This window comes from Musa acuminata, chromosome BXJ3-4, assembly GCF_036884655.1.
Source record: "Musa acuminata AAA Group cultivar baxijiao chromosome BXJ3-4, Cavendish_Baxijiao_AAA, whole genome shotgun sequence".
Lineage (NCBI taxonomy): Eukaryota > Viridiplantae > Streptophyta > Magnoliopsida > Zingiberales > Musaceae > Musa > Musa acuminata.
In genome coordinates, this window is record NC_088352.1 from 7,892,069 (window position 1) to 7,914,788 (window position 22,720).

The 22,720-nt window shown below is 36.9% G+C and overlaps 4 protein-coding genes across 5 annotated transcripts; 1 reads left to right on the forward strand and 3 right to left on the reverse strand.

Annotated features, from left to right (window-relative positions):
* The first annotated feature begins 1,424 nt into the window (after positions 1–1,424).
* On the forward strand, positions 1,425–7,525 carry LOC103981119 (bifunctional riboflavin kinase/FMN phosphatase-like). Its single transcript, XM_065145336.1, has 10 exons — positions 1,425–1,708; positions 1,821–2,007; positions 3,411–3,541; positions 4,552–4,621; positions 4,711–4,776; positions 5,453–5,607; positions 5,702–5,800; positions 5,941–6,080; positions 6,705–6,794; positions 7,257–7,525. Exons 1-10 carry the CDS (start codon positions 1,510–1,512, stop codon positions 7,380–7,382), a joined length of 1,263 nt encoding a protein of 420 aa, XP_065001408.1. The 5' UTR covers positions 1,425–1,509; the 3' UTR covers positions 7,383–7,525.
* Positions 7,526–12,033: 4,508 nt separating this feature from the next.
* LOC135635731 (basic leucine zipper 19-like) lies at positions 12,034–17,078 on the reverse strand. The gene is made up of 5 exons (XM_065147018.1): positions 16,517–17,078; positions 15,183–16,129; positions 15,018–15,108; positions 14,801–14,927; positions 12,034–12,445 (listed from the first exon to the last, which is right to left on the reverse strand). Exons 2-5 carry the CDS (start codon positions 15,653–15,655, stop codon positions 12,318–12,320), a joined length of 819 nt encoding a protein of 272 aa, XP_065003090.1. The 5' UTR covers positions 15,656–16,129; positions 16,517–17,078; the 3' UTR covers positions 12,034–12,317.
* A 138-nt stretch (positions 17,079–17,216) lies between these two features.
* LOC135635732 (protein NUCLEAR FUSION DEFECTIVE 6, mitochondrial-like) lies at positions 17,217–20,447 on the reverse strand. 2 transcript variants are annotated; one of them, XM_065147019.1, is made up of 4 exons: positions 20,244–20,447; positions 20,008–20,129; positions 17,799–17,835; positions 17,217–17,510 (listed from the first exon to the last, which is right to left on the reverse strand). In XM_065147019.1, exons 1-3 carry the CDS (start codon positions 20,387–20,389, stop codon positions 17,816–17,818), a joined length of 288 nt encoding a protein of 95 aa, XP_065003091.1. In that variant the 5' UTR covers positions 20,390–20,447; the 3' UTR covers positions 17,217–17,510; positions 17,799–17,815. The 2 variants fall into 2 exon arrangements, with proteins under 2 accessions (XP_065003091.1, XP_065003092.1); XM_065147020.1 differs by lacking the exon at positions 17,799–17,835 and having other exon boundaries at positions 20,244–20,445.
* A 1,521-nt stretch (positions 20,448–21,968) lies between these two features.
* On the reverse strand, positions 21,969–22,720 carry LOC135634908 (protein DMP4-like). Its single transcript, XM_065145638.1, has one exon. The coding sequence runs from the start codon at positions 22,694–22,696 to the stop codon at positions 22,070–22,072; it is 627 nt and encodes a 208-aa protein (XP_065001710.1). The 5' UTR covers positions 22,697–22,720; the 3' UTR covers positions 21,969–22,069.

Below are 22,720 nucleotides of genomic sequence, written 5' to 3' on the forward strand. Positions count from 1 at the left end.
ATGAAGAAATTCATGATAATGAATTATGAATCTTAATAAGAACGGTTTCGTTATTATTAAATAAGATATTTAATAATAACCGTTACACCTTGCATAGTTTAAGATATATTTGCATAGTTTATGATTCTCTTTCTCGTCCATAAGAAGAAAGTGTATTGTTTATCATAAAAGATGAGAATGATTGTCTTTCTTATCATAATTAATTAGAAGAAAGCTCATAATTATCTTATCATAATAGACGAGATGGAATGTTGTATTTGTTTGTTTTGAATCTTCATCCAATATATAGAAAGATGGATGAAGGATGGCCTATGATTACATTATCGTAATAGATGAGAAGGAAGATTGTCTTTGTTTGTTTTGAATCTTTGTCTCGTCATACAAGTAGCTAATAATAGATTCGATACTCCTCCCAATTCTACGAATAACATTCTTGAAAAGAAAAAAAGGGATCATGATTATATCTGAATTATCTTTGAGATCAAACAATAAAAATCAACAAATCTTTTATGCAACTACGTATGATATTTGCATGACTAAGTGATTGATGACTGTACGCGGGCATGTCCCAACCAGCTATCAAAGGAGACATGATCTGACGTGAAGGTCTCTGTGAAGCAAGTAACAGAGCATATCCGAAGAATATTTGGTGGGTGCTCACTCCATCATCGAAGTCGTATATTCTCAGCCAACTTGGAGCGAAACGGATCAGCTTCCTCCATTCGCACAATCCAAGCATCCAATGATTCCTTCTGTTTAGACCAATGCATATTGTCAACCAAAGATAGTTTGATCTAATCCACCTTTTTTCCTTCTCACCATCCTAATCATAGTTATAAATTTTGAATCTTACCCAAAGAACAAGAAATTGGATTATTATTTCTAAAATACTAAAATATGCATATTTTTATTTATCGTCAAAATATTTGATTTTTCATAGCACCTAAGTCTTTTTATTGTAATAATTAAATAGAAGGATATCCGATTATATTCATTTCTCTTTAGTCCTTCATCATGTTTATTCTTACCCTTATCATCTTATTTCCCTATATAATAAAAATTATTTTATAATAATATTTGTATCTATATTTATATTTTATACTATTTTTTTTAAATCATATTTATGATTTAATCGTAGATATGAGTAAATCAGAATATTACCGATAACTAAGTTAATAAGCATCTTAACTAAATATATATATATATATATATATATATATATATATATATGTTTTGACATTATGATATAATAAAAAATATATAAATTTCAATATGTTACATATTAATTTTGTAATCTAAATATTTTTAATATTAATTAAAATATTATTTTATATATAACAGGAAGACATTTTATTTTATATAATATGTTGTTGATTGGGTCGTTATGTAATACTTACAGAAGCGGTTGGTGATGCAGTTGAGGGATGGAGAGTGGAAACGGTACGGGGAATCTGAAGCTGAAGCGGAAGCGGAAGCGGAAGCGGAAGAAGCTTCGTATCCTTCCCTTCTATGGACTCCGATTCCCCCAAATCACCGAACCGATTCGTATTCGCTTGCCTCTCCCTTAAATTCCACCCCCGCTTCCCGCCCTCCACATCGAAAGCTCCGCCCCCTCTCTCGAACTCTCCTCTCCTCCGATTTCTCCCGATGGGTGCCGACCGGATCTCGGCTGTGATTCTGGATTTGGATGGAACTCTTCTGGACACGGGTCAGCAATTCTTTCCACCTCCTATTTCTCGGATTCTTAATTTATTTGGGTTGCTTCGAGTATGTTGATGTCGACTTTGGCCTTCCTCCTTGTTTTCTGGGAAACGGATCAGAGAGGGCAACCGGCGGAATCTTAGAGGAGTTCCTGGCGAGGCATGGGAAAGCGTTGGACGCCGCGATGGAGGAGAAGCGACTGGGGAAGATGCACAAGGAGTCGGCGGCTGCCATCGTCCGGGACTACGGGCTGCCGATGACACCCGAGGAGTTCTCCGAGGCGATCATGCCTTTGTTTCAGGAAAGGTGAAATCCTTTTTGGCAGCCGATTAAGGTTGATGCATTCATCGATTTGTTATGTTGGGGAATCTTGCTCTGATTTGGATTTTGGTAGCATTGCATTATAGCACCCAAACATCATTTGCTAGTAGCCACATTAGCTTTGGCTGGACTGCTGAATCCTATTGCATTGGGATTCTTTTTCTATTAGATTCCAGCTTCATATGTGTGAAATTTCTTTGAACAAGCGAGGGGACTTGTAATTGGCGTGACTTAGACAAAAAGAAGAAAAAAAGCGGTATATTATTCTAAAGCCATCTCAGGACAAAGATTTTCGATTGGACTGAGAAGGTACAGGATGATCACACCGTACGGACTAATCACTGATAAAATTGGTGATCGTTTGTTTTCATTATGTCTCGTAGCCCTATAAATGTCATGACCCATGTTCAGAACTGTGGACCACTCCTCCAATAAAAACCATGAGGTTGCGTTGTTGGAGTGGGACTGTGACTTACATGCTATTTCATGTTATAGTCCACATCTGATGTACTTCCATCTTGGCGTGTCATGCTGAATTCCTCGTGTATCTTTCTTTTTGAATTCTTGTTTCCCTTTACCTTTTCTCCATTGTTTCTTTTTTCTGCATTAATCTTATTTTTCAAAGGAGGTTGTTACCCAAAGTATTGACAGAAGATACTGATCTTTTTATTCCAACAAGATTCCAAGAATATATATATATATATATATATATATATATATTAGTATGAATGAAGAATTGGAACTTTCTCATCTTTTTTTGATCTCCTTTAGCAAAAGTGATCAGCTATAATTTCTGCAAGCTTCATCAATTAGAATAATGCTTGTAACTTTTTCAACTTGGTCGACTGTAGAGCATCATATTTATATTATTCTAGTGTTCACATTATTTCTTCTATTTACTGGTTTAAAGTGACACCAATTCAGTTAAAGTAGTATCAACAACTAAATTAAAATTAGGGTGCACTTGCGCTTCAGCAGTCCCTTCTGTTGCCTTCATCCAATTATTCACAATTTCAAGAGTTATAGCTTTAAACTTTTCTTCATGTGTGTATGTTGAAATCATCCCACCTTTTAGTATATTTGGTTTTGCATCATGGGTTTAGAGCAGGTCTGCATCCATAAAAATGAAAGTCAATGAAACTTTTTAAAATTGTCTTTATAATTATCTGCAACATGATTAAGCCATGTTCTCTTAAACTGCACGACGGCTTGACAGATTATGTTAATGTATTCTGATTTATTAAATCGTATTAAGCTATGCTAAAGTTTGACTTGGAGAACATTTTGAGAAAGCTTTGAATGGAACATGAATGCTAGTTTAAGAGATACATATGTCATTTTAATTAGTGCCAAAGTTACTAAATATTATTATGCTTTGATTTTTGCAGGTGGCCACAAGCAAAAGCACTTCCTGGTGTTAATCGCCTTATCAAACATCTCCACAACCATGGGATTCCATTGGCACTTGCTTCAAACTCCATAAGGGAACATATTGAGATAAAAATTTCCTACCAACAAGGTTGTCACCTTATTTCTGTATTTAACATTGAAATTTTCTCTCACTGTCCTGTTTTTAATAATTCTTTAAATGCTTGCTTAGTTTAGAATTTCTCTAAACCCAACATATTACAATGTAATCTTTGTCCAATATTGATATCCATGCCTAACAGGTACACCTGTAGATTTGGTTTACTTGTAAGGCTTACTATCTCTTGACACAAGCGACATGTTTATCACCATTTCTTTCAGCAAAGACACATCTCATCACCATTGGCTTTCATTATTCGGTCCATGCCTAGAATGGTTTCCTCTGTATTTGTTTTTGGCGTTCAACCTTTTTCATCATTGCGTTCTTTCTTTGTAATATGGACCTGAGTGTCATACTCATACCAAGGTCACTCCTTTATAATTAAGGTGATCAAAATTTGAGCAACGGAAATAATTTTCTTGGTTGCAGGGGTAAGACTGTGTTAACTGAGTCTCCACGAAACTCCACATTGGGTCTATACTTCATTAGTGACTATATTTCATCTTTATCATAACTCTGGTTAAGGAGATCAACGTGCAAACTTCATCAATGACCGTTCACTTGGTTCATCTGGTGTTTGGTGGAGGCTTTCTTATTATTCACACCATAACCCAAGTTTTTATATAAAATTAGATATATAATATTTCTTCTTTCAGGGAAGTAGTAGTTACCTTTGGATTCTTCATATGAGAGCCTTGATAATCTATTCAGAGCAATCTTGTGTGTTGGTGGTTAGTCCATTTACCATTCATCTGAGCTAAATGAGAAATTTACTATGGTAGAAACTCATCTGAGCCAAATTTGATACCATTTACAAATATGAAACTTGTGTGTGGTCTACAGTGTATTTTATTAACTCAAAATTTATAGTTAAACAGTTCTCAATCAAAACCTTCTAATAATTTTGCAATAGTGATTTGTTAATCTTGTTATGGGATATGATCAAGTTAGTTTTAGGTTTTCTCCTGATATTTAATATTACATTGCGTTGTTCTGTGTAGGTTGGAAGGAATCATTTTCTGTCATTCTTGGTGGGGATGATGTTAGTCATGGAAAACCTTCTCCCGACATGTGAGCCATTTCCTTCGAATCATGGATCAAATTGTTTCTTACAGTCTCATTCTGTGTAAACACTTGTTTATCTTGTATCTGTTATTCAGATTCCTAGAGGCAGCAAAGAGACTTGGAGTAGACATATCAAAATGTCTAGTCATTGAAGATTCCCTGTAAGTAGAAATACATTATCATGTGTTAAATATTGCAAAATTACATTCTGTTTCACTCCATTAATTGATATTATTTGAAGTTTCAAATTCCTGAGGTCTCATACAGTTGTACATGATGGGCAACTGAAAAGTTCAGTTTGCCAGTTATTTCTCAATGATATAATAACATAAATGATGAGCTGTTCAAATTGAACTAGTTTCCTAAATATTTAAGTGATAATTACTTTACAATTATCATAGTCCAACTCTCAAGACTAGGGATGCTATTCTTCAAATGTGGGCATGGTTTTTATGGAAGGAATTTTTGGATATTCTAAAATCAATATAAGAACTTTGATGAAAGCCTAAAGGACTTGCACTACTCTTGGAGATCCTGGACAAATTGTATTCTTAGATATCCAGGCCTACGGTACAGAAGGCTCATTCCTTGACGATTTGTTGGATGATTTAAAATTGAAATGTAATCTTGACAACTTTTTCTCACTGCAGTGGGCTCTTTCCTACCATAAGTTGCTTTTTCCTACTCTTTTCTTGCCTTTTGCCTTCTTTTGGTTTCTTTATACAAACCTCTGAGGAACTGATGGAGGTCCTGCATCTCCATTTATGAAATAAACAAGCTGCAACTATTTGCACAATCTTTAATTTCAAGTAAGCAAATTGTGTTGCTTCATTGCAGGGTTGGTGTGAGAGGTGCAAAGGATGCTGGAGCAAAGGTTGTTGCCGTTCCATCTCTCCAAGGACAGGATGAAAATTACTCCATTGCAAATTGTTTGCTTCATACATTGTTAGAGTTTCAGCCTGAGTTATGGGGCCTCCCAGCATTTGAAGATGGTACTTTCTCTTACCTGCTCAGTAGATTCATCTTCTTAGTTCAATAGAAGCTGAAATTTTATTTTTAAATTTATTTTATTTTTTAATAATTCAGGGTTGCAAAGTGCATTGCCAATTGAACCATTATTTATTAGAGGCCTGGGTGGAGAGGTAGTTTCTTATGATGGCTTCTCAAAAATTGATATCACTGCAGGCAAGGAAAATTGGTATTTTGCTTGTAATGTGAACAATAAATAGAGCCTGTTTCTGCACTAGTGCATCGATGTCATTTACATGCTGAATTCTAGATTCTAGATATGTGTTCAGCTGACACCTCATTCTGTTTATTATCAGATACTGGCTCGTATGAATTTATTCCTCATCAAGTATTGGGTGTCTTCATTGGTTGGGCAAACATTGAAATGCATGGAATATATAAGGTGGTCGTTTGCATTGGATGGGATACCTCTTCGGGTGCTGCAAAGAGAGTAATTGTGAGTCTTTATGGTTGATTCAGTGATAGCTAATTATCTTTTAATTATTTTAATCATGATTCCTTAAAGAAGAAAAATGACTTGTTTGGTGACATGCTTGAGTAGTTTTATCCACATCTCTGGCACTGTTTAAAAAGCTGGTGATTATGATCACAGACTTCTTTTTTGCAAATAAATAGCCAATTTCATTCTTTTTTTGTTTTACTCTGTTAGGCATAGCTACTTTTGAGGGATTCAAAAGCCTTTAACTAGAATTTTCTCCTGAACCCTCTGTGTTTCTGTTTTAGTTTATTCATACAACTCTACTTGTATGCCATTCTCTGTTTAATTTATCACTCTAATGCTTTTTTTGGTAGATGCATTATGAGAAATCTTCGTTAGTACTTTGTATTAGGCTATAGTATGACTGCCAACTTCATATATATATCCAATCTGCAATCTGTGATGTTTTACAAGTTGGTCAATAATATTACCATCCTCTATTATATGACTATCGTACTTGGCATCCAACTTTTAGCTTCAAATGTACTCATGATGCATCTGCTTTCTCTATTTTTAAATTTAAGTTCAAATGTTTCTGTTTCAAGACAAGATAATTGATATGAAATACTCTTTTTTGTGCAGCTACCATACTTAATCGACCATACTGAAAGCCACAAGAATGAGCGATTGCAGCTATTCATCGTTGGATATGTCAGGAAATTACAAAATGAGGTACTCAACTTTTTTTTTTTGAAGATCTACCACAGCAAAAGAAAAAGAAAGAAAACACAAAACCGAAGATTTCCCAAGAAGAATATAGCTTGGCCTCTGTTGTTGGCGGTCCCCCGTTAAATTGCATATAAGAGAGGGAGGAAGCTTCACATAATTTACATTTTCTATGCTTTCAATAACATGAAATGAGTACTCTATACATATCCATTTCAGCTCTATCCTTCAAGGTTAAGTTCCATATTCAGTATGATTGACCTGTTTAGCACTTTGACGACAGACCTTAGGCGCACTCGTTCTCCTGACTACTGAGCAAGAATTTTATGCCAGTAAGAGCAGAGTATCGTAGCAGGCCATTTGCTAGTGCTTCACGTTGATCTTAATTGTTTCTCTCTAGAAAATAATCCTTGCATCTTTGTCGAGTATTTTGCCACATATATATTCCAATGCAATCTTGTTCTTCAGGGTACTATGTCGGAGGCTCTTCGGGTATTCGAAGAAGATGTCAATATTGCACGGGCTGCATTGGATATCCCAGTGTTCTCCCTTCCCACAAGTAGCTCCTTCTTTGTGGAAGCAGCCTTTGATTAGGAAATGTGTCTTCAATCATAAATACACATTTATGCTGATTTGGAGGCTTTCATGTATGCTTTAATGATTTGAGTCAATTATGTCATATTTACGTATTGATGCTACCCTTAAATCATACTTAAGTAATATTCTGGTTGAAGCAATCTTTGAAGTGTTATATTCTGGTTGTTACCGCCAAAATCCCAACCTCTTAAATCATACTTGATAGCGCAATTAACACATGAAAAACTAATTTTGGTCAACAATTTGATCACATGAACATCATCCTTTTATAAAATTTTAGATGAATATTCACATAATATTCTCTAGGGTTTAGTTCATTATAAAAACCTCAATCAAATACTGTTTATTTAAAATTTTCATTTTTGAACTAATTAGAGCATTGAAAAAAATCATGCTGGGAATCCACCAAGTGGTCGCATTAATCTCTTGTTTAGTGGACTTTCTACATATGTGAATCCAAAACGAGTTAGATATGTGTATGTGAATCCAAATGGAGTTAGATAAATTTGAACATCATCAATATTTATCACATTATTGATTATCAAAGTATATATTAATCATATTATACTTACTAATTTTTGTAGGCATTATGATCAAACTATTTTTATTTTTTCTTGTATGTTTTTTTTAATCTTCTATTATTATAAGAGAGGGTTTCATTTTTGTTAGACAAAAATAAAGATAGTACCAAGAGGAATATCAGACATAAGCATCAGAAATCTGCATTGTATAGAGGTCTTCTTCGTATATCATCACTGTTATCGTCATCGTTATTATTATTATTATTATTATTATTATTATTATTATTATTATTATTATTATTATTATTATTATTATTATTATTATTATTATTATTATTATTATTATTATTATTATTATTATTATTATTATTTATTTTTGTTACTTAAAAAAGATGGACGGCGGTGATAGCGATCATAGCCATCAGTATGACCTCTGAATCTAGAGAAAGGCATTTACTTTCTTCCCCACCTTCCTCATCCTACCCTTAAGTTTGACTCAACTATCTCATCTCCCACTCTCACTGTTGTATTCAGATTAAAAAAAAAGTGTTTTATATTTTACTTTTGTATATGTAATTATAACAATTTGATGGAATAAAAGCTCCACAAAATTCTCATATTCTTTGTCTTGGATTAATTCTACTTTCGACGTTGGAGAATCCTCATCGAGCACGTCCTAAAAGTCACTTCAAACAATCATTTCGGACAGGTTAATCATAACAATAAGTTTTTCTTGAAAATGGCCTAGACAACATCAAATTGGACACATTAGATTGACGATCAAAACTGGTCTCATCTCTCCAAGATACATTTTGATAAATAAATATGAAATTATAATATATATATATATATATATATATATATTGGATCAATCACAAATTTAAGTGCATGATTTGAGCATATGATTGAAGATGTCTCTCTCTCACCTGTATAAATACGTATAACATGAATGAGTGAAATTATCTCTTCGAGCAAAGGTCTTTTTTTTCTTCCTCCCCTTATCTCTTCCTCGTCAAAACTAGTTAAGCTACCTAGTGCCAATAATCTATTTGCCATTTACTGCCATTGTTATCACTGCAACAGTAATCCCTTTCTAGGTTATCTGCACCAATATCAAAGTTTCTCGATGGAGCCTCCTTCCTCGTCTTCTTTACCATCAACATGTTCTATCCATCGTTGCCCCCTCTTTAGGGGTCTCGATTGCAACCATAACTTTTCATCTCTGTCTCTCCTGTCATTATAACCTCATCCACGGCTCTCTCTCCGATCGTTGCTAGTGGTTAGAGCTCATCAACCGCTTTGCCTTCTCCCGCCTAGATTACCTCATAGACACTGACCTCATCCTAGATCTATGAATCGCTCGACACCCTAACAAGTACCTCACTTACTTTCATATTAATTATGCGACTATCATCGCAGCCATCCTCACCATCTCCACAACTGATTATCGGCCTTCTTATCAGCCACAAACGTCGCTATTGACTTCATTGGTGTCCCCGAATGCTTTCTTCCATGTAGATCCCAGGTTTACTAATTAAACCTCCCTCGATGCCTCCTTTAACTAGTCGTCTACCTCCTTTGTTCATGCTCCTTACATTAGCTATCATCATTAGCAGTCAATAGCCTCATTCACATAGTATCAGCGACTCCTCTCTAATGACAAATCACATCATTCGGTGGATAGCTTGACGATCATTCTCCTCTCCTTATCATAAAACACCAACCATCACCACTGATTACTTTACTCAGCGGTCTTCATCCCAACTTGCAACATCCATCACAGATCAGCAGAAGGGCCTTCTCTAAATCTCCTCCAATAATAGATCAAATCTCCACCATATATCAAATCATTGGTTGGTTCAGATCTCCACCGTATACCAAATGATCAGTTAGTTCTAAATTTTTTTTAGATTACAACATCTTCTCAATATGCCTTTCACTTTTACATCTGATGCTCTAAGCATTATTTCCTCATGAAACAATAATTCATCTTAACTTACAAGACTTATATCTATCAATGTAACAACTATGATCCCCTTCAAACTATTTAAAAGTGACAATTATGCATCTTGACAAGCATAATTCATCAACCTCCTATTTGGATATGATCTACTATGCTACATTGACTCTCTTAATAGTCCACTAGAAAATATTCAAATACTAGGAGAACTCATCCTAATAATAAATCTTGATTATAAGTTATGGTTACGACAAGCTTATCTTATTCTACAAGTCATTCATGTCTTAGTCGCTAGCTTCATAGCATCACTAATCTCTTCATTTAGTACTATAATAGAAGCATGGTCCAAGTTACAAATCACCCTCACCAATTATTTTCACACTTGCATACTAAGTCTTTTTATCTATGCTGATAAAAACAACACAAGAGGAAAGTACTATTGCTGATTATATATAAAATCTAAAAGTTATCATAGATGATTTGACTTTAAAAGATCATCCCCTAAGTGATGAAGAAATTATTGTTCATATTCTCAACGGCCAAGGAGACGAATATAAGAAACTCACGATAACAATTTGGGTATGTGACTTATCAATATCATTTGAAGAATTATATGATAAGCTGAATGATCATGAAATATATATGAAAGGAAAAGAGAGGAAGATGTAACCAACTATAATAGTTTCCTTCAATTAAAAATCTAAAGATAAAAGCAATCAAAGCAATAAGAACTTCAAATGATTGAATAAGATGAATCCTAGACACATTAATAATATACAGAGTCATCATCCTTTGTTATACTATCAACTCTCCAACCATAGTAGCAACTTCAATCCAAAGAAATAACCTTAACTATAACTATTAATAGTTCTAACATCTCAATAACAATAATCAATAAAAAAAAGCCATCTATCAACTCTGTGACAAAATCGAACATAGAGCAAAAGTTTATCGATTTCGATCTAAACCTACTGCTACACCTAATTGACCTCAAGCAAACATTATGATTATTCCAACTGTTTATCATATAAGTAATTGAATTATTGACTCTAGTACTTCGCATTATATCATAAGTAATTGAATTATTGACTCTAGTACTTCTCATTATAGTCGATATAAAAAGATCATCATTGATGCCCTATCATTCATCTTTGTGTTCTGTAAATTATCCTAGTTCATGCATCGACCATCTACTATGCATTGGTCTGCAGTCAAATGAATCTTGCGGTATCTTCACGGGACTATCAATCATGGCCTCTTTTTCTGTAAACACTCCCCCCTTAATCTCCACACCTTTGCTGATGCTGATTGGGCAAGGAATTTTAATGATAGAACATCCACTTGGGGTATATTCTCTTCCTTGGATCTAATTAAATCAGTTGAAGTTCTAAGAAGCAAAAGACAGTTGCACATTCTACAACTGAAGCTGAATACCGTGTCATAGCCACCGCTGCTGCAAAACTCAATTGGGTCATGAATCTCCTCAAGAAACTTGGCATCAACATCACCTCTACTCCTACAATATATTGTGATAATGTCGGAGCCACTTATCTATACGCCAATCCAGTATTCCACTCATGCATGAAACACATAGCCATCGACTTTCACTTCGTGCGAAAACAAGTTGTCAAACATCAACTACGTGTTTCTCATATACATACGGCTGATCAACTAGCAGACTCCCTTACAAAGCATCTCACCCGCAAATTGCTTTCATCACATCGGTCCAAGATCGACGTCCTTGATAGAAGCATCGTCTTAATCCTCCTCTGTTGAGGAAAATTCTCACTTCTAAAATGTATAAATAAGGAGTATCGTATTGTTTCAAACTCAATTGAATCTTTCTCCTCATAATTCCTTAATAATTATCGAAGAAGCTTGATTGCATTCACATGTCCCTCTCCTATTTATACAACAAATCTGAACTTATCCAGAATATGCATCAAAACAAACTCCCTTTAGCTCGTCAAGTTTGTAAAAGGTTCTCTCGACAAACTTTGGTTTCTGTCGGTACATTTAGTATAGTTTGATATGACTCTGTATGTATCGTATCGATAATTGATCGATATATCGATACAAATTGGTAAGACGAATCTTTTTTTTTTTTTGTATGGAAAGGCTATTTCTAATATTTGATCTTCAAAATAGTGGAAATGTGCAGCAGAAATTTGTTGGGAAAAAGAAAACCTAACATCTTAAACAAATCTACAGAGGTATTTGATATATGCCTACAGAGGTATTTGATATATGCAATATTTAATGGAACAAACCCACACCCCTCTCAACAATACAAAAGCCTTCAAACAAACCCTCTCATAGTCCACAACACCTCATTGACCAATTCTTGTTCACAATTGATATCGACATCTCCTTTAGAAAGATGAACACAAGTTATAGGATGCATTACTACCACCTTGAAAAATCTTTTGCAGATCCAAGTGTTGTTCCTTCTCAGTCTATCAATTCCTTCTCTGCGAGCCCAACAGGTTCGGAAGTGGAAGCAGCCATTTCATCTACATTTTGCTGGTGATAGACTTGCTTTAGTCTCTCAACCTCTTTCTTCAACGCCTCTTGATGTGCTGCAGCATCACATGAAACCACACTCACTCACTCACGTAAATCACATTACCAAGTCATGCAGTACTTTTCTTTCGTGCCGAAAGAAAATAAAACTAGATTACTAACTTAACCGGATACAACCATCCTCTCTGCTATCCGAGGAGATCAAAACCTCCCGTTCATGAGGAAGAGAAACATCCCAAAATCCGTCAAATGATTGACTCTTGCAAAATTCCCCAACCAATGCGGCACACAGTGCATGCAGTACTTACAACATTATTTCTATCATGTTTTTTCCCAGGAAATTATCTTTGCATATTTGCAACCTTTATCATCTTTTTTGACTTTTTGTTTCAAAGGGCAAGCGATAAAGATTGGATTTGATTTCAAGATCATATCATCAACAGTCAAGATCTGTGTACCATTTAAAATTTATCAAATCAAGTTTTGAATCCAGATGAGGTTCGAATATTTAATCTTTGGTAAGTTTATCTGACACATTACCACCAGATCAATATTGTACATATAAACCTTTAAACTTTGGTAAGTAAGTCCGATACACCACCATAGACTAATTCTTCCAAGCTATATGCATGCATAGAAAGTTATAATCAACGAGGTTTATGATCACTGGGGTATTTGGTTAAAAGGAAGTCAGTGTTATAAGAGTTCTCCTTATAACACTGAATCAAGTTTATCATATCAAGTTTTGAATCCAGATGAGGTTCGAATATTTAATCTTTGGTAAGTTTATCTGACACATTACCACCAGATCAATATTGTACATATAAACCTTTAAACTTTGGTAAGTAAGTCCGATACACCACCATAGACTAATTCTTCCAAGCTATATGCATGCATAGAAAGTTATAATGAACGAGGTTTATGATCATTGGGGTATTTGGTTAAAGGGAAGTCAGTGTTATAAGAGTTCTCCTTATAACACTGAATCAAGTATATCAAATCAAGTTTTGAATCCAGATGAGGTTCGAATATTTAATCTTTGGTGAGTTTATCTGACACATTACCACCATATCAATATTGTAAATATAAACCTTTAAACTTTGGTAAGTAAGTCCGATACACCACCATAGACTAATTCTTCCAAGCTATATGCATGCATAGAAAGTTATAATCAACGAGGTTTATGATCACTGGGGTATTTGGTTAAAGGGAAGTCAGTGTTATAAGAGTTCTCCTTATAACACTGAATCAAGTTTATCATATCAAGTTTTGAATCCAGATGAGGTTCGAATATTTAATCTTTGGTAAGTTTATCTGACACATTACCACCAGATCAATATTGTACATATAAACCTTTAAACTTTGGTAAGTAAGTCCGATACACCACCATAGACTAATTCTTCCAAGCTATATGCATGCATAGAAAGTTATAATCAACGAGGTTTATGATCATTGGGGTATTTGGTTAAAGGGAAGTCAGTGTTATAAGAGTTCTCCTTATAACACTGAATCAAGTATATCAAATCAAGTTTTGAATCCAGATGAGGTTTGAATATTTAATCTTTGGTGAGTTTATCTGACACATTACCACCATATCAATATTGTAAATATAAACCTTTAAACTTTGGTAAGTAAGTCCGATACACCACCATAGACTAATTCTTCCAAGCTATATGCATGCATAGAAAGTTATAATCAACGAGGTTTATGATCAATGGGGTATTTGGTTAAAGGGAAGTCAGTGTTACAAGAGTTCTCCTTACCATCATGACTTAGTAATTAACTGCCTCCTGCTTCTTTTATTCTCAAGGGGAAAAAAAATGTAATATATTAACCATGCATAAGATACAGAATACACAAAAGCTAACTGTATATATATAATTTGTAATGATAAAGTAATAAAGAAGGCAAAGAGTATAGGGCGATTGTCCGAAAAAATACCCTCTTTTTGGGTTTTTTTCCGAATGGTACCCCTTTTCAAAATTCTCAAACATTATATATTTTCCCACCCAAATTGCATAGTGTTTTAAAAACAATATATAGTGTTTTTTGTTTTTTTTCAAAAACATTATATAGTGTTTTTGTTTTGAAAACAATGTATAGCATTTTTACAACAAAAATACTATACAGTGTTTTGTGGATAAGAATCAACCCGCAAAATATTATAAACAATTGAAGGAAAGTTTTTTTGGATTTGGATGGAAAAAAAATGATAGATTTTTGAAGGGACATTTATGAAAGATTAAATAAGAGGTTACTGTCTGAGAATTTTAAAAGGAAGATACCATCCCAAGAAAATATAAAAAAATGGGTATTTTCCTTATGAGAAAAAAAAATCTCTGAAATAATAGCGTAAAAAGAGGAAACAGATGGATCGAAATGACTGTGCCACTGTTTGAGAGCTTACTCACCGTCCTTGAAGATCTTGTCCTGCGCCAGTACTGCGATCCGCTGCTTGAGATGGCTGTTGTCCATCGCGAGAATGGAGCGCTGGTGATCCAGGAAAGCCACGCGCGGAGACAACGCCGACACTTCGTTCTTCATCTCGACGTGCCACAAAGCGAGGAACTGTTAGTAAGACACTTCGCAGAGCGTTGGGAGACTTACAAGGAGGAGATTTCTACGTGCCTGCAGTGTGGTCACGCTGCGCTCCAGCTCCGAGATGTACTGAAGCTTGCGTACTCGTGACCTCTGCGCCGACTGCCTGTTCGCCAAGATCCTAAATCCATGCGAAAAGGGTCGTGGCGGAACCCATGAGATTGTAACCGATGTAGGGGAGTTGGGGCGGCTCACCTCTTCACTCTCTTGGGGTCTAAGATTGGCTCGGATCCCGCGGCCGGCGGCGCCAGGGCCGATGCATCCGCCTCCGTCTTGCACACGCTCTGCGCCTCCTCAGGGCCAGCCGCCGGCTTGCCCTCGTGGATGCTGCCGTGGTCCAACGGCGTCGACGTGGACGACACGGGGACGCCGGCGGAGGAGGAAGACGGCGGCGGCACCTCGTCGGAGAACATGGACAGGAGCTGGTCGTCGTCGAGGCGATCGAAGCCGGGACACTCGTCGGCGAGCGGGGCCCCGAGGAAGGAGACGGAGTCGTTGGCGGAGCGGCGGCGGTGGCCACGCCTGGCGGCGGCGAAGTCGAGGAACTCGTCCGCCCAGGAGGCGGGCGCGGCGGCGCCCCCCGGGCCAACGGCCGGGGGCAGCTGGTGAGGGGCCAACGCGGAGGAATGGTCATGGTGATGGGCAAAGTACGGCCAGTTGTTGGACATGGTAATGGAAATGCCGAGGCAGCCGTGCCATTACTCCTCCCTGAGCTGTGTATATATAAATGGATCTCACAGGAAGCTAAAATTGAGGTGAGCAGATTGGACACCCAAAAATGTTTGCCGAAAGTACGGGAGATGTGCAGCTGCAGCATCATGGCCTGGAGTGAGAGATTCACGGAGGAAAGCACTTAACCCGCCCACAAATAGCCTCTATCGGCCATTCCCTCGCCATCTCTCTTTGTTTTTAGCAGGCGGTGACTTGCTTGAGTTAGGCGCGCGCAAGATTTGGAGGTGGGAGACGAGGGTCGCAGAACAAGGGCAGAGGAAGACAGCTTGCAACAACAGCTGGGCGTGAAGAGACAAGGGGAACACGAGACATACATACATACATATATATATATCTGCGGCGCGGGAGGTGATGATGCGACACTGCTGCATTACGTCGAACACCTGAGTTGCAATAGACAGCATATATCCCTGACAGGAAACATCCCAAAAACAAGATTTTTCAATCATTTATTTCTAAATCATTCAGGGGTTATTAATTAATATTATGATCAGTTTATCGTGTTTGTCTTAATTTTTATGGTATGCATAATCACAAAGACAATATGTTATAGACTTTATTTTCTTACTAAATGTCCATTCAAATTAGTCAGAATATTTTGCATACTTTTGCTAAATAAGTCTTAAATTCCAAGCTTCTGCTTCATTAGGCTCAACCAAAGCATTCAGACATTATGGCCAAGCAATCTCATGATGTGCAAATTCTCTGCTTGTACCGAACCCACTATAAACTTCAAAAACTAGGAGAGAGATGCAAATGTGAAATAGGTTATGACTACTATGTAGTGATTAACTTACAGCTGATGGAGCAGGCATTGGCAGAGAACATACATACAGGCCTTAAGGAAGATCCGTGCAGAGGACATTTACTGCAAGGAAAAGAAATCCCAAAAGGGTAGTGATCTTCCCATAAGTGATCAAGATAGGAAAACCATGGACAACTATTGCAAGGCATAGCAGGCAAACAAGTGATCATTTATTTGCGTCTTAACTAGACATGGCATTGTCCACAGGAGTAATTATAAAGAGAAATGAGCTGATATGTATATCATTCTAAATCAAACAAGAACGATTATTGACAGTGAGAAACCCATGGCAGCTACTATCACAATTATGGACTCGATCTACGAGACAGTAACGATGAAACACAATGAACCATGTTTTGGGAGACAATTTCATCAATCTTCTATCACAATTATGTTGTTGTTAATGGATACCATGGAGGAAAATGCAAGGAAAAGAGCAACAAGTAGTCTTCTGTTTGACTCTTCTTTGTGCTAAAAGGTCACTGACCTAAACAATTGAGAAGAAAGTCCGATGTCTCTGTGAGAATTATAAGATGCATGAGGTTTACTTGGAGAATCCATTTTCTGACAGAATAAAAGAGCATTTGTAATGCTTACAAAATCATTTCAAACTTCTAAGGTTATTGAAACAATATTGGCATTACGAGGAGACAAGTTTGACACAAACAGAACTACGATCTTAGCTGAGTATGTCAAACTAATAAGATGCTAACAACTTGAGAGCATATATTTTCCATGTTTTGTTGGCATCCAGTCCCTCAAAAATGTTCCATACAGCTTCAGCATTTCATGGAGCATGAGCAAAACAATGGGGCAAAAGCAAGAACAAATAACCTTTCTGGTTCATCTAGCAGAAAAATCACAAAACTACATAAGCCAGTTCCTTCAATATGATAGCTAAGTATCATTGTCGAAGCAGTACAGAAGTCTGATCCAAAACATTGCTCGAGTCCACCTGATACATCATCATGCATCTTCACTGCCAGCTGATTTAAATACAGCATATCAGTACTTCTGCCCATTTGGCAATACATCAAAAGAAGATTCAAGATAAAGAAATGCTATCTAGATATCAACAAACATGCATTCGGTGTAGGTGTCCAGATACAGAATAGATAACTCTGCCTCTGGTTTTCAATATAGCCCATGCAAAAAATTTTATTACCATATACATATGACACACATGACAAACATGCTGGAATAAACAATTCAACATACAGTTCACAAAGTGCAAATAGGAACCTAATCCTATTTAAAACAAGCATGTTAATCACCTTTTGGTGTTTGGCCTTCATCTAGTTTCATCTCGTCCTACAAAAGGAAGAAGTGAAAAGATATGCTCTTGTATCAAAAGTAGGAAAAAAAACAGGAGATGAAAATAGTGATCGTATTTAAAACAAGAATGTGCAATAAAATCAAGTTTGTTTTGTTTTGATACCTTATGCTACTCTATCTTGGTGATAATTAGAACTGTTTCCAAGCCACATTATTTGACATGAGACAAGCTATAGGGTGGACTCCAAAAGGAAATGACAGTAAAATCTAAATTCAATGCAATTTTCTAAAATTCTTAACCTAATTTAACGCAAAAAATAATATATTCATGCAATAAAAACAGATTTTTAAAAAAGAATCACAGCAATTCAATTTACAAGACAAGAATGGTTTCACCACTAAGTTGAGTGAGCCCTGGTCATGATTTTCAATTCAAGAAGCACCATAAACTCTTAAAAAAAGACCACAACAATTCAACAAATGCAAAAACAAGGCTAAATCCAATCAGTGTTGTCATAGGCGGTCACCGAAGGCCTAGGCCTTGAGCCATAAACAAGCCTCAGGATGTCTAGGGCAATTGCTTGGGCATTTTTTATAGACATATACAATCATATATAATAATATGTGTACAATTCGTATGTATAATTCACGTATACCATGGAAATTTATTTACAAGAGCAATATATTCACTATAAATTGCTTAACTTGAAATACTTGTATGTTCTTTATTTTTTATTTATTTTAATTTCTTTCAAAACACGAAATATATTCTTAAACAGTCTGGAATATTATCAAATATTTTAATGCCATTACTATAAAAGATAAGGCATATGGAAATGTTGATTTTTCAACCACATATGATGAACCTATCAAGTTTATTCTATCACATTATTTAAGTATCAGTCCAAAAAACATAAGGACTTCTTCTAGTTTGTTAGCTAGGCTACTGCTTCGGAACCTGGGCAATTGCATAGGCGACACAATAAGTCCATAACCTAAGGTTGCCTAATCTAGTTGATATTGCAAACCTGATTTCAGATAGTGTCTCTTTCTATGATTCGTTTGTGTAATCTGATTCAAAAGCAAAGTGACAATTATAAGGAGCATGTTTATGTAGTTAAGGTAGAAGGCATACAATTCATGGGGGCAAGTAGAATAGAATATGTAGCAGGCTTTACACAATGCTTGATTATGAAGGGTTTCATGGTAATCATTTAACAGGGCATGGAAGAAGAATTATTTTTCTCTTGACTTGCAACATGTTGTTCCTCATATCCACTTCAGCATGATTCTCTATGATTATACAATGGCTAGAAGCACGAATTCAAATATTATGGTGTATCAACTGTGCTGACTTTACTATATCAGGCTACTCACTTACCAATATCTAATATACCATATATGGTTTTAAATACCAGTTGGTCCATGACACACCGACTGATATTTTCTGGTCTAAAGAAGAATCTCTACAAAAACATGTAGCTAAATACCCACACATACTAATTCATTGTTTACTTTTATTGTTTTATTCAATGGTACCAGGTGGTATACGTCGGACTAACCGGTATAATGATACTGTACCTGTTCAATAAGTTACCATAATTGTTTCAAACCGATATTAAATCTGTGATATTCTAAAGGGATCATGCTCATTTTGCTGCTCGATACTTGCTTGTTTGACAAACAATGGGTCCTAGGAAAGAGACTTTAGTGCAGTTACAGACTTTTGCTGGAATTATATAAGGCATATTTCTGATTGCCAACTCAGAAGAAGAGGTGCACTTGACCATAAAAAGGAAATCATGTGTGAATATTATGGAACTTCAATAAAACTATCGTGATGAAGGCCTTTGGCTATTGTCGAATACAATAACACAAGTTCATCAAATGAAAATTGCGCATATCAAAGTCAATAATTCAAAGACAATATACAATAAAGTGCACTGATAATCACAGATGATTATAGAACATTCCCAACACTAATCAATGTCATTAAAAATAGCTCTGCACTGTATTGTTTTCATCAGAAGATACATGAAGTGCATCAAGTTTAATGAGTAATGATTGAAAAAGGGAAAAGGAATTGCATACAATCAAACAAAATATTTGCGTTATTTATTTATCCTCTCGAGCAATAAATGGCCACATTTAGGATCTCCAAAAGGCATACAATATTCAAGCCAAAAAAAAGAAGCACAAAGATAATACCTTCAGAAAGCCACCCGTATCCTCTACGCGAAACGCTGAGCAACGATGTCATCAGCGCCGAGGCCGTTGCGCTGTGCATCGGCATCAGCGTCTCCACGCAGAAGCTCGCCTCGACAGGAGACCTTCAATTATTACCAAAAGGGAAAAATCGTTAGTAGACAGGATACGAAGGCAGTAAGAAGCGCTCTCGGAACCAAGCCCTAATGGAACGGTATTCTTACCGATCCGTCTACTACCTGAGGAAGCGAGCGGCGACAGCCGGCCTCATCTTGGGGATACCGCGAAGTAGAGGGCGCGAGGCCGCAGCGGACTCGGCGGCGACCCGCGCCGCCCCGGCCCGGAGCGAATGCGAGCGAAGGACAGACCTAGCCACGGCGGCCATGGAGGGCCGAGGAATAGACGACTATCTTTTCTATCCCTGTCGCGGCGAGGGTTTTGTTGACAATGAGTCAAACCCTGACCACGACCACAATGTCCACATCTCGACTTTTCACATCATTTCTTTTAAATATAAGCACCCGCAAATTATCAGAAGAAAAAAACTTCCACCAAAACCTCAATTTTAATAAATTTCGAGTAACCCTTGGTGTAAAAAGATTATTTTACTCCTTCCTCTATCAGATCTATCGCCACCTCCATCGAACTTGCTAGCAAAGGAGGTCTCCTTCCACGAATGCATAATGACCCTTGTTGGATCCAACGATGAAAGTACAATCATTACATCATTCGCAAACAATCCCCTACCCCCAACCATCGATCATAAGCAAGGATAGAGAGAGGCAACCCTTCCTCGCCTCATTTAGAAAAAAAAAAAGACACTATAAAAAATTTAATGTGCTATTTGAAAATTTTTAAATTTATGAGCTTCTCAAAATGATCATTTTGAAATATATATATATATATATATATATATATATATATATGATAATTTTCGAAAATAACCTTTTTTTTATTTATTCTACAGTGTCTTTCTTTAAAATATAAAATTATCCTATTGTCTTTACCCTATTATCCTCGCTCCTATCTTTTCTATATCTTAACAACTTCGATAGTGAATATAACAAAAGAAAAGAATAAGACAAAAGAAAAGAGGAGGGGAAGCAAAGATTGTGAAAGAAGAGGAGTAAACGACAAACGATAATAATTATAACAACACAAAGAAAGAGGTTGAAGAGAGTCGAGTCGAGAAAGATTGTTAGAACGACCAAAGCCAACCTGGTGACCAAGGAGCTTGGTGAATCATTGGCAAAGAGTTTGCCTCCGAAATCATCGATGACAAATGATCGAAATCAAGGGGAGTAAAAAAGGATCGTCGAAACATGGCTAGAGAGCTTGTAAAGTTGACGTGGGGCTTGGATGAGCCAATAAGTTGGGTAAGCTCGTGGAGGTAAGGTAGAAAATAGACGATGATGTCAAGGGAAAGTAGGGCAAAGTAGAGCACGAGGACACCGAGATGGGGAGCCAAGGATGAAAGCGACGCAACGAAGACAATCAACAATTTTATCTTTTAGAAAATAAACAATGTTCTTTGTGGATAAATGAAAAATGATATATTTATTAAAAAATTAAAATAAGTAGCATATATATATATATAAGCACAAAAATATGATTGAAATAGAAGAGTATTTATTTATTTGTATATTGTATATGTATATTTATTTATTTATCCTTCTAAACTGCATGTGTGGATGCCAATGTGATACCGACATGAAAGTTGGATGTGGATAGCGATTTGACTTCGGATATGTGTGTTAACTTAAATGATTTATGTTCTCCATTATTCTACAACTTATGATAGACATTAATGACTACAAAACATGCTAATATTCAAGCAACTTTCTTTTTCTTACGTGACAATGCTTCATCCAACTCCAATAGTTTCTCATCTCTGTTTCTCTCTCGAGACATCTGATCGTTGGAAGTCTTATGTTCCAATCAACGTGTGAGCGTAATGAAAAATTTTCTCTATTTTAATTTAAATCTGTAATAATCTTCAAACAATAAATGAATATTTTTTTGCATCTTCACGGAGAGGAGAGCGGGGGAATACATTGATTGGCCCTCAGTGCGGGGAGAGGGGAAAGCCAATTCCATGGCGGGTGGTAGGGAAAGTAACAAACAGAATGCTGCCGATGACTCCGATCCCCACCGGCAAGCACGTCAGAACCTGCTTCGTCTCTTCCGACGGCATCGGGAAGAAGCAGGACACCACGTTCTGGTCGAACAGCGCCACCGCCGCAAACACCAGAACGGACACCAACGCGTGGGCCCAGTCGATGAACTTGATCCTGTATCTCGCCGCGATCGCCGGAGGGAGCGGCTTGGTGCCGTCGATAACCCACAGTCCCCGGAATGTGGCCAGCCCATACCGCACCGTGCCGTTGCCGTCACGGAAGCTGTCGGTGAAACTGAGGACGAAGCAGGAGAGGCCGCAGATGGCCACGAGGCACTCGGTCATCAGCCGGTTCACCGCCATGCAGTGGCCTCCGTCGGTGAAGATGGGGGAGAGGAGCTGGAAGGCGAGCACGGTGCCGGTGGGGAGCAGCTTGGCGAGGTGGGCGGTGCTCTTAAAGGTCTGGCTGATGGCTTTCTGCACGAGGGTCGCTTGGTCATCGCCGGCCGAATCCGGAGCCAAGAGAGGCTGCTTCTGCTGCTGCTGAGCTTCTACGTCGGTCATCTTAGGCGCCATCGTCGACTACGAACAGGAGGTGGA

Coding starts and splice junctions, on each gene's coding strand:
- LOC135634908 (XM_065145638.1), bottom strand. CDS start 22,696: ATGGCGCCTAAGATGACCGACGTAGAAGCTCAGCAGCAGCAGAAGCAG.
- LOC135635731 (XM_065147018.1), bottom strand. CDS start 15,655: ATGTCCAACAACTGGCCGTACTTTGCCCATCACCATGACCATTCCTCC. Junction 15,109..15,182: donor GACCCCAAGAGAGTGAAGAG/GTGAGCCGCCCC, acceptor GCATGGATTTAG/GATCTTGGCGAACAGGCAGT. Junction 12,446..14,800: donor GGACAAGATCTTCAAGGACG/GTGAGTAAGCTC, acceptor GTGATGCTGCAG/CACATCAAGAGGCGTTGAAG.
- LOC103981119 (XM_065145336.1), top strand. CDS start 1,510: ATGGACTCCGATTCCCCCAAATCACCGAACCGATTCGTATTCGCTTGC. Junction 4,622..4,710: donor GGAAAACCTTCTCCCGACAT/GTGAGCCATTTC, acceptor TCTGTTATTCAG/ATTCCTAGAGGCAGCAAAGA. Junction 4,777..5,452: donor CTAGTCATTGAAGATTCCCT/GTAAGTAGAAAT, acceptor GCTTCATTGCAG/GGTTGGTGTGAGAGGTGCAA.
- LOC135635732 (XM_065147019.1), bottom strand. CDS start 20,389: ATGGCCGCCGTGGCTAGGTCTGTCCTTCGCTCGCATTCGCTCCGGGCC. Junction 20,130..20,243: donor GTCGCCGCTCGCTTCCTCAG/GTAGTAGACGGA, acceptor TAATAATTGAAG/GTCTCCTGTCGAGGCGAGCT. Junction 17,836..20,007: donor ATACGGGTGGCTTTCTGAAG/GTATTATCTTTG, acceptor TTCCTTTTGTAG/GACGAGATGAAACTAGATGA.